At 30.5% G+C, this 11,264-nt stretch overlaps 2 protein-coding genes across 2 annotated transcripts in view; one reads left to right on the plus strand and one right to left on the minus strand.

Moving 5' to 3' along the window:
* LOC117171254 (tyrosine--tRNA ligase, mitochondrial) overlaps window positions 1–3,671 on the minus strand; it is a 14,746-nt gene extending 11,075 nt beyond the window's left edge. The window contains exon 1 of the mRNA XM_033358374.1: window positions 2,971–3,671. Within this exon, the coding sequence (XP_033214265.1) occupies window positions 2,971–3,110 (140 nt within the window). The 5' untranslated portion in view covers window positions 3,111–3,671. The remainder of the gene's footprint in view (window positions 1–2,970) is intronic.
* Window positions 3,672–5,992: 2,321 nt separating this feature from the next.
* On the plus strand, window positions 5,993–10,305 carry LOC117171637 (replication protein A 32 kDa subunit-A). Its single transcript, XM_033359124.1, has 2 exons — window positions 5,993–6,563; window positions 9,251–10,305. Exons 1-2 carry the CDS (start codon window positions 6,299–6,301, stop codon window positions 9,733–9,735), a joined length of 750 nt encoding a protein of 249 aa, XP_033215015.1. The 5' UTR covers window positions 5,993–6,298; the 3' UTR covers window positions 9,736–10,305.
* The last annotated feature ends 959 nt before the right edge of the window (window positions 10,306–11,264 follow it).

The raw sequence follows: 11,264 nt of genomic DNA on the forward strand, positions 1-11,264 counted from the left end.
AGTACTTTTCGGACGGTATCAAAAAGTTAGAAAATCGTTGGACTCGCTGTATCGACCTAAAAGGAGAGTATGTTGAAAAATAAAACCGACTTTGACCAAAAAGACGTCTCCGTGTTTCATTTTTCAGGGACTTATCAGACTGCCTAGTAAGGTAACTTTTAGATCAGTTTTTTTGTAATTTTGTAACCATTTTTTTTCTTCTTTTCTATAATGGAAGTGTTGTTTATTTCATTAATACGTTCTTTGATGACATTTTCTATTAAAAGCAAGGGATAATTGTTTAATTGTAAGGTAGTTTTCAATTGGTCCAAATTATCTTTTTTATATCCTATTTTTTGACGGAACAAATGATGGGATTCATAATTTAAGTAAGAACCTGACCAAGATGATTTCTTAAACCAGTTTGTGATTAAATTTCCACTAGGTATTCTTTGAATTTCCAAATCTAAGAAACTTAAGATGTTGTTTTTTTCTTTGTCAAGAAAAAATTGAATGTTTTCATCGATACTATTAAATATATTTAAGAGCTCTATAATTTTGTTAGTTGGAGCGATTGTTAAAATGTCATCTACGTAACGTTTATATAAAATTGGTTTGAATGATAATCTAGATAAGGCTCTTTTTTCAATATCTTCCATAAATAAATTTGAAATTATGGGAGATAATGGAGATCCCATTAGACATCCTGATAACTGTTTATAAAATTATTATTAAAAGCAGTTCTAACGGCAATTAAAAATTCATTTTTTGAAATTTTTGTTAAGTTTTTATATAAATTTAATTTATCTTCTACACAATGTAAAGCTAAATCCAGGGGTATATTATCCAACATTGAAACGGCATCTAACGAAATTAATGAATGGATATGAGGTATTCTAATGTTATTAAGATTTTGTTTGAGATCCCCACTGTTTTTTATAAACGACTTAGCTTTTCCTGAAATAAGTTTCAAAGTGTTTCATAAGTGTTTTGCTAGGTTGTAAGTTGGTGATCCAATTGTGGAAACAATTAATCTCCAGGTTTGACCTGGTTTGTGTACCTTTGGGAGTGCATAAGCCTTTGCCACAACACTTCTATGTGTTTTCAATCTATATGCTACTGATTCATTAATGTATCTTATTTTCCCATCTAGAAACAATATCATTGCATTTATTTTCGACTGTTGGAACTAAATTAGTTTTTACATTTTTGTATAAATTATTGTTTTTTAAAATGTTTTCTATAGTGAAATTATAATCGCTATTATTCGCTGCCACCATAATACTGCCTTTACCGGCTTTTACAAATAATAAATCTTTGTGGTTTCTTTGAAAATTTATAATGTTTTCTGTAATTTTATTATTATTTTTAAATTTGTTATTTCTATTGTGATTTGAAATTAATTCAGTTACTGTCCTTCTAATTTTTAATTTATCCTCTTCTTTTTCTAGATTTTTTATGGAGTTTTTAACAATCGTTCCAACTAACAAAATTATAGAGCTCTTAAATATATTTAATAGTATCGATGAAAACATTCAATTTACTCTTGAAAAAGAAAAAAAAACATCTCAAGTTTTTTAGATTTGGAAATTCAAAGAATACCTAGTGGAAATTTAATCACAAACTGGTTTAAGAAACTATCTTGGTCAGGTTGTTACTTAAATTATGAATCCTATCATTTGTTCAGTCAAAAAAATGGTTACAAAATTACAAAAAAACTGATCTAAAAGTTACCTTACCATATGTTCAAGGCCTTTCTGAAAGATTACGGAGATCCTTAGAAAAATATAATATTAACGTTTATTTTAGAAATAACAATACTTTAGAAAAATTATTGAGTAACAAAAAAGATTCTGAAACAATAGAAAATCTGTCTAATGTGGTTTATTTAATAAAATGCAATGGTTGTCAAAACACTACATAGGTGAAACTGGCAGGAGATTGAAAAGTAGAATTTACGAACATAAAAGAGATTGTAGAATTGGCAATTTGAACACAGGTTTGTCACAACATTCTTGGAAATTTAGTCATGCTTCTGATTTTGCTAAAATTAAAATCTTGGCCAGAGAAAATAATACTTTTAAAAGACGTATCAGTGAATCAATTTTTATTAATAAATATATCAACACTTCAATAAATTTAAAAACTGAAATATTGAATATAAACCAAATTTATCAAAGCATTATGCATTAACCCCCTTCCCCCTCTTTTTAAATTCTAATTTAAATCAACTTAATTTATTCAATCTTATATTCTCAAGCTTTGGCGCGCCTTTTCATCAGAGGTTTATTAATATTTGTCACCTCTGTAATTACGACTTTTCATAACAGTCAGTCTTGTATCGTCCGCCTGTAAACATCGTTTCAATTATGTGACATTTTTCATAAATTATTGGAGCCTCTCCAATATCTTTGAGGCTTCAATCAATAGAAATTTTGTCCTGTTAAAAAATTCCTTAAAAAAAATTTTTTTAATGACGCTGTTTGTTTTTATAAAATATGACTTTGTTTTTTGACTCAGGTATGTTTCAATATAATAACTTTTTTATTTTGTTCAAACCGATATCCTTTTTACGACACTAATTATTAGAACGTTTACGCTCATACAATTTTTTATTAAATTATATATTTGTATATGGACTCTTGATAAAGACCCGCAGTGTTGTTCGAAACGTTGAGGATTTTTAAAAGAAATAAATATGTTTTTCACATGTTATTTCGGATGCTTTTATTTTGATTTTATCATTGACCGTAAGACAGAATATTTGCTGAATTTAGCTAAAATACTGATTGAAAATTAAAACGGTCGAAGAAAGGAAAAACAGTTTGGATCTGCTGTATCTACAATTGTTTTGTATATTTGTTATTTGACCATTTATTTCAGTCATAGATAAGTATTTTATTGTTTTTAAAGTGTGTTTGAAGACTTTGTTACTGGAAAGTTCAAATTTAAAAAATATAGACAAAAATTCTATTGAATATTTATACTTACGCACTGCTATCTGGAAATAAGTCCTCGAATATTCCTCTTTCATGTAATTTTAAAATATTTCGATTCGTATAAAACTTATGTGATTTATAAAGGTGAGGTTTTACGGTGCAACATAACCTAAAAAACCGCCCTACATTCATTGTATTAACTTATGAAATTCACAGAACACTCGTTGGATTTAAATTAAACATTTTCTGCACTATTTGATTAAAAAAATACAACCACGCAATATTGTTACTCAACAGAAATTTAAAAACCTAATCGCTACACAATGATAAAACTTAATTGATTAGCAATTTTCATTTCGAATGTGGTTGGCGATGGTGATGTTCAGTTGTATAGCTGAAGAGACAACCTTAATACTTGAATTTTTATTAAACCATCGTAAATAACAATTTCTCACCGTAAGTTAATTTGCAAATTAGTTTTTATTTTTAAAGCACAATCCAATGCAATAATAAAATCGATAAAAAAAAAATTATCGAATTTTCGAAAACTAAATTTGAGGGTGTTGGAACTAGGCCCTAATCTTAAAACTAAATTGCCTCATATTACTCCTTAACATCGGATTAAAAAATTAGAGAATTTCCATAGTTTTTGTGTAAAACGTTTTTTTTTTTTTTATTCTCGGGTTAGGATGAAAAAAGAAAGTTTACACAAAATTCAGTACAGTCACACTTAATGGGAGGCCTGGCCTGCGGTGGACCATGTATATCATTTTAAAGCAGGTTTCTCAATTTTGGGAACTTTTAGAACTGCACATGCGTCGCAATGGCAACATGATTAGTTACTATTAGCGCGCGCATTTTCAATTATATAAATATTCAAGTTTTTTATTAACTCTCTACCGCCCTTAAAACTTTCTTTTATATTATTCCTATGGCGGTGTGTATACAAAACTAAAATTCTAGCTCATTACCATCCTGACTTTCATGTAAATCCTTGCGTTAAAAATTGCTGTTCCTCTCAAAGTCATATTTAAAAAAACTCAAGTCTTCCAAACGTTACATATATGTCACCGTGGGCGGTAGAGGGTTAATGATAAATCATGATTGAAAAATGCATCAAAGGTTATTTCTTAATCCTTAAATAGAATTTCGGAATGACGGATAAAAAATAATGCGATTTTATCACAAAAAACATTGTTAATTCTGATTTCAGAATCAACAATAATCTTAATTTATTTTTTGTAATTTTAGTGATTTCATTTTCATTCACATCATTGGGAATAACAAAAATTAATTTAGGAACTTGGCAGAGACGAGAATAATCATTGTGATAATAGAAATGTTTTCCTTCTCTAAACTCAGAATTCATAACGCATTTCTAATCAGATTTACTTTTTTTATCTGCTCCAAGAAGCTATGGTCCCGCAACTTGGTGGTACAAAATACGTACAACCCGCGTCGCGCAAAGTGACCTCCATGTTGGTTACCATGACAGCACAGAGATGCTTTTCTAACGATTCAAAACAGTTCGCATCATGATATAGCACAGCGTTTCTCAAACTTATATACTCAAAAGTAGATAATGCGAATTTGCTTAATATATCTTTCAATTTTTGAAGATACATAGTTTTATATTTAATAGAAATGATAGATTTCAAATTCTTAATCCTTAATGGACACTTGGGATTTACTGTGATCCCACTCTGGCTTTCCGATTTGTTTTCAATTGTCTAGGATTGTCTAGGTAGAATGCTTATGGCTTAATGTATTTGATCTTGAACGTCTTTCAATCATGCGAATCAAATGAAGTACTATGAAGTGATTATAGGTCTAATTAAATTTCTTTATTGTGCGATATTATGCGCATACGTTAAAGATAGTATTCCTGATCTTGGTCTAAAAAGTTGAACAGAAAAAGTTATCCAGTTTAGAGGTATATATGTGAAACTTGAAAATCTGAAATTTACACTAACCTAAAATAGGAGCGGCCACGCCTGTGGATTGAGATAAAAATTCAATTATAAAAACATGCTCCCGTGATATTACAATAAATGGATACTGAATGAGAATAACAAAATTTTGATCCAAAAAAGCTATTCAGTTCGGAGAAAATGAAATTTTTGTGTGATTGTGTCGCGGTGTAACAAACTGTTTATCACTTTTTTGGTCTTGAATATAATTAAATGGGATTATTTGAATATTAAATTAGGCACTACCTGAAACAAATTATTTTGGCGAATAAAAACCAAACTAGTTACATCACAAAAACTTCGTAAAAAAAAGTTAATTTTTTAAGTTTCAGGTCAGGGTGAAATTGTTATTTTACTTCAAATAAATTCAACTTTTTCATTTAAATTATTAAGAAACGCTTAAGAAGAGAATTATTACTTGTAAAACCTCCGAAAATAAAAAAAATTGAAATAATATGCTCAATGGGGGCCCAGTACAGTAAGTCATAAATTTCATAAAAATATATCTCTTATTGCATTATTATATTGCATTATTATAATAATTATAATAATTCTTCATTATTATTATTATTAATTTATAATTACAATCATTATAATTGCTTTATTTATTATAATTAACGATTTTATTAAAAATAATTTATTATTAATTTTTGTAATAGTTAAAATAATAAAAATATTACTTTAATGGACTTTATATTATTACTACAAATGATTCATAATAAGTTCAGCAATAAAATACACTACAAGGAAATTTGTAAACTTTCTTCGTTCCTTCCAAAATCGGCAGTGTGCATATTACGGAATTATAACTCTACAAATATGTTACAATGCACTTCAAATTTGTTAATAGCACGTTTTTGCCATTTTGATATTCTTTATAAATATAAGTGACATGTTTCTGATTTTCATTTAAGCTTTATACCATTATTTATGATGTTGTTTTCGAGTTTTTTCTGCAATTCGCACATGCCGCGTTAAACACGGTTTAACTCCCACTTAACGTCCTTCTTTAAATGGGGGTCACTTAACGAATCTCTACGCGCCATTTGATTGGTTCACTTCTTTTTAGTTGCGCGTGGCGAGACCATAGCTTCTTGGATCATGGTTTTGAGGTTAACATTTTGGCGCGGGCGCGGAGATACACGCGGAGAACAAATTTGCTTTTGATTCTTTGTTCTGCTTTATCAACAAAAAAACCTGTTAAACACCGTTTATTAATTCAAGGGATGTTGAAAGGAGCGTGTATCTTAATTAAATTTGCTTTATGATATAAAGTCAGTAAAAAAAAGTTGTGAGTTACGATTCAAAAGAAAGTTTGGACGTGCTTGGACGTTACACTTTCTTGTCGGTCAGAAATTATAATCGGCCGCGACTTAAAGTATTCATCGAAAATTATAACAAACTGACATTATGTGGAACAACTTCGATTCTGGTATGCAGTCCTCGGACGCCGGTTATATGGATGATAGTCGAATGGACACAACTACCGATGAAGATAAAAAGGGAGGAAAACGAGCAGATAACCTTGTTCCGGTGATGATTGGACATTTAACTTCAAGCGGCCAGGAACTTCTTTTGCATGGTGAACAAGTTCGCGTTGTCACAATTGTTGGATTAGTGCGTAGCATCGATCAAGTCACCACAAAAATCACCTACGTTATTGAAGATGAAACTGGTATGTTACGTTTATTTATGTTTTTAAACTAACATTTTTCAAGTGTTATGCAAGTCACCTTTTTTAAAGTAACTGAAGCATGTACGTTTAACCTCCCTGAAAGTTACATTGAATTTAAATCTACCCCCTTTTTTTAATTTTAAAATAAATGGACATAGCTGAAATAAAATGTACCTATATGCTATTTTAAGACGTATAAAACAAAATGTTTGGGATATGATAAACACGAAAGGTTTAGGTGAAAGTTTAAAATAGCGACTTCGCCAGTATGGCCCTTTAAAATGACTAACGGACAATTTTTTTTAAGTCAAATAATTCTAAATGAAGAAGGTGAAAGATCATTTTCAGACTATAACACTTCGTTCATGAAAAAAGTTATGTATATAAAGAAGGTACCGTTAAAAAAAATGTGACCGTTAAACATAATTACCGGAACCGACAATTTGTTTTACCGTTTTTTTAAAAAGCATATTTTAAGGGCATGTGATACTTCGTCGTGTGGTCAATCATGTACAGTTCCACCGGCTTTTTTCCCGCAAAAATGAAAATTTTCAAAAACTGAATCTTAGATGCTATAAAATATCATAACGGACGTCCCCGGACTCAATTTTGAGGGATAATAACAAAAAAATGTATTGTGCTAAATAAAAATTTTATATACGTATGTGCATTTTTTTGAAGTTATGTCGTTTTTCATTTATGCACTGTAAAAAATAAAAAAAATTTCACAACTAAAAATAGTAAAGTCACATAGAAAATTTTTTGTAATATTACCACTTGCATTATAGGGAAAATACCATTTTTGAGGTTAAGTATCCAAATGAATTTGTAACTTTACCACTTTCAATATTGCAATATAGTGTGACGTAGGGCTAAAGCCTACTTAGTGAATGCATGCGCCATCTAGAGGCTTTAAGCATACATGGTCAAGTCAAACAGGGACTTACTTTACCGTTAATATATAAAAATTCTAAAAGCGCTAAATTGAAATTAAATTTTGAGAATCAGAACCGATAAGAAAATAAAAGCCGAATATTCAAATCAAGCCGATCGCGTAGGATTGGAAATGAAACCCGAAATCCCAAAAATACAAAATAACAGTATCTAGATTTTTCTCTCAGACAAAAAATTGATTCCGGACCTCCGCAAAAACCATCTTGAGTTTAAATTCGCATTTCCATATTTTCACAATTATTATTGTGATCTTTAAAAACTAAATATCGAGAATATAAAAAAGAGACAAATAATAAAACTAATTTCGGTTCGTCATTTAAACATTGTGAGTGTGTGACTCAAAATATGGATAACATGTGAAATTGTGACTCGTCGGAATTTAATTCATTGTAACCTAACTTGTGCAAGCGAAATACAACCAGTGTTCTCAAAAGTGACATTAACAAGTGTTTTATTTGTGTAAACCCTTTGTTTTTCCTTTGTATTTATTTCCAGGGGAACAACTTATGTTCTATGACAGCAACGAACTCGAATAAAGAACAATATAGAAAAGGAATTAACAACGTTTTAAATCTACCGCGACATAGATAACGTTAAATTCTTCCTTATCGACTATCAAAATTAAATTATAAATTGTTGACATCCGAGTTGGACGTCACAGAAGAAAGAAGTTTTTTAAAATGCTTTTAAGCATTTTCCTTCATCGCGAATTTGATTTCGCAGTTTGATTTTGTTCATTCGGAACAAATTGTTCTTCGATTGTACCAACAATTGTTTAAATATAACGCGGTAAAAACTATTTGTGGTTTTCATTGTGCCGAGCAGAATGCTTATCAGCATTTTAGATCCTGGATTTATCTTTTTGAGAATTCAATAAAATATCGTTATTGAACTTTTGCAGTTTTAATATTATTATGAATGTGTTTTAGCTAATGTGAAAAATTGTTTTTGGATATGGCACAATATGAAATTAAACAAATGTGTGTGTTGTTGAACGCACGGTAGAAGCATTTCTTTCTCAGAATTATAGTACGCTATGTCCGCAAAATATTTTAATTGAACTTTTTAAAATAAAATTTGTAAGCAAAATGTTCATAAGAATGGTAGTTTACATTATTCTATTTTATAATAATGGGAATAATGGTTCCAAACAGTTCGAAAATTTCAAAAAGTGTACACGGCGTAGTATAATTCTAGGGCGACGAAATGCTCACAACTTCCTAACATCGCGTATGCTCTGTTGGGTACTCCCGCCTTAGGTAATACAAACAATTAAAAGTAACGAAAATTTTACTAACTTTAAGTAACTAATATATTAACTAATTCATGGTACAAGTTACTTTTATAAAAAAAGTAACTAAGTTCCTATAAAGCTACAAAGAACTTAACTGGTTGAGTAACTTCGTTACAAGTAACAAGTTACTACCCACCATTACAATTTTTCCATTTTTTATTCCTATAGATATTTTTCTCATTGTAATTTTTTGTAATCTTCGAATAGTTTATGCAACTAGAAAATTCGCGTCCATAGTGGTGAGAAGACATACTCTAAATTTCTAGTTTTTCGAAAAAAAGAAGCGTAATATGAAATAAGTAAAATAAAAAAAAGTCAAACTTTGAACTACACAATTTGAAGATGGCTCTGACTTATATATTTAACTGCAAAGTCTTTTTCTTATCTAAGTGACTTTTCTCAAATTATTGAAAATAAACCTTTTTTGCGTTTTTTTCAGGTACAATTAAAGCCATCAAGTGGAATTCCCCGGAGGACGAAAGCGACACCAAAGAACAAATACTGAACATCAACTCCTACGTTCGCGTCTATGGACTTCCCCGAGAACAGGATGGAGAGAAGCACCTTCTAATTCTTCGAATTTGTCATCTAGAGAACCTGAATGAATTGTCAAATCATTTGCTGGAAGTGGTTTATGTCGCACAAGCTGGTAATAATACTCAATGTCCAGTGAAAAAAATTGGTGCTGTGGCTGACACAACTGCAGCCATGCAAAATCTTGAGTTCGCCGGTATGGATAAAGATCAGGCTATTGTCTTTAATATTATAACAGGGGATGATTCAGAAAGTGGAATTGAAAGGGAACAAATAAAAAAAAAAGTACCTAATTCGTTGGTTTCTAAAGTTGACGAAATACTTGAGTTCCTGGCTGGCGAGGGACACATATATACAACACGTACTGATAATCACTTTAAAGCTACTTAAGTTCCATCCAAGATTTCTTAGCAAAGAGGCTTAGAAAGTATTTATTGAGAATTTTATAATAAGAATCAATTATTCGTTTTTTGCTTACAAAATAATGGGACGCTTTTTTGTACGATATGAATTGACTCTACGTTTTCAAATTAAGAACAGAACTTTGGTACTTTTAAATAGTGCACAATCATTGATTATATATATATATATATTTAATAGTTGTATGTCATATATAATGAAGACAGTATTTTAAGTTGAACATAATATACCCGACGGCAGTGTGTTTGAAGTATTTATGCGTGTAACAGATTCGCTCTTATTTTTGAAATTGCATTTGATTAGAAACTTAAAAGATATCTTAAAACCTATAACTTGAATTTGCATTACAATATTAATATCTCAGAAGCGCAAGATAATTGTGTATGTTCGTAGTTAGTCGCAGTCTCGATAAGTATAAGTAAGATGACACGGGACAAGATGAAAAAAAAGTTAATTTCATTCATATCGTTTCAAGGATGTAAATTAAATTTTGTAATTATGCAAAAAGTACAAGACAATATTTAAATAAAGATTATATTTTAATTTTGGGTTTTTTTCCACTTTGCAAACATTTTTCCCGGTCACTGAAATTAAAGAATTAGGTCTTAAAATCTGAAAAAAAACTGTTGACAGATTCAAAAATTTATCAACTTTTGGATAAAAATAATCTGATAATTTTCGTAAATTTCTTGTATCATATGCATATAAAACTCAAATTCATCGGAATTCCAATTTTTCTTATTGCATATTAAAAATAAATATGAGCGTGAGGTGAAAAGTTTCCGGCCTGATAAGGAAAAACAACTTTTTTGTGTTTTTTTTTTCACTTCATTTTTCAACATATTCTCCCTCAAAACTAATACATCTCTCATAACGGCTCTCTAAAGCAGTGATGCCATTTTTATAGACCGATTTGTCAAGTTCCTCAAAATACTCATTTACAGCATCGATGACTTTCTCGTTGCTCTGAAATTTTTTACCTCCAAGCCATTTTTTAAGGTTAGGGAATAGATGATAGTCGCTAGGTGCCAAATCTGGTGAATATGGTGGATGGGGGAGCAATTCCAACTTCAATTCGATGATTCTAGCCATCACAACGACCGACCTATGGGGAGGTGCGTTGTCGATGATTTTTGATCGGCTGTTAGCAAACGCGGCACCCACCTAGCACAGTGTTTCTCCATGCCCAAATGTTCATGTAAAATATTGCGCACACACTCAGCTGACATCCTAGTAGCATCTGCTATCTCACTTACCTTTAATCTGCGGTTCTCTATCACTATTCTATGAATTTTGTCGATCATTTCGGGAGTTGCGACCTCAGCGGGGCGTCCTGAACGTGGTTCATAAGAAATCCTCGTGCGACCTTTCTTAAATTCAGAAACTCACTACTTAAGCGTCAAATATGATGGAGAAGATTCTTCCAGTGTGGAATCTATTCCTTCTTTAATTTGAAGTGGTGTTAGGCCTTTTAAAAAGAAGTATTTAATGGCGGCGCG

The sequence above is a fragment of the Belonocnema kinseyi genome, chromosome 4, assembly GCF_010883055.1.
Source record: "Belonocnema kinseyi isolate 2016_QV_RU_SX_M_011 chromosome 4, B_treatae_v1, whole genome shotgun sequence".
Lineage (NCBI taxonomy): Eukaryota > Metazoa > Arthropoda > Insecta > Hymenoptera > Cynipidae > Belonocnema > Belonocnema kinseyi.

Excerpts from the sequence above, each read along its gene's own strand:
- LOC117171637 (XM_033359124.1), top strand. The coding sequence starts at position 6,299 with ATGTGGAACAACTTCGATTCTGGTATGCAGTCCTCGGACGCCGGTTAT. Across the intron at positions 6,564-9,250 it reads CGTTATTGAAGATGAAACTG|GTACAATTAAAGCCATCAAG; the intron begins GTATGTTACGTT and ends CGTTTTTTTCAG.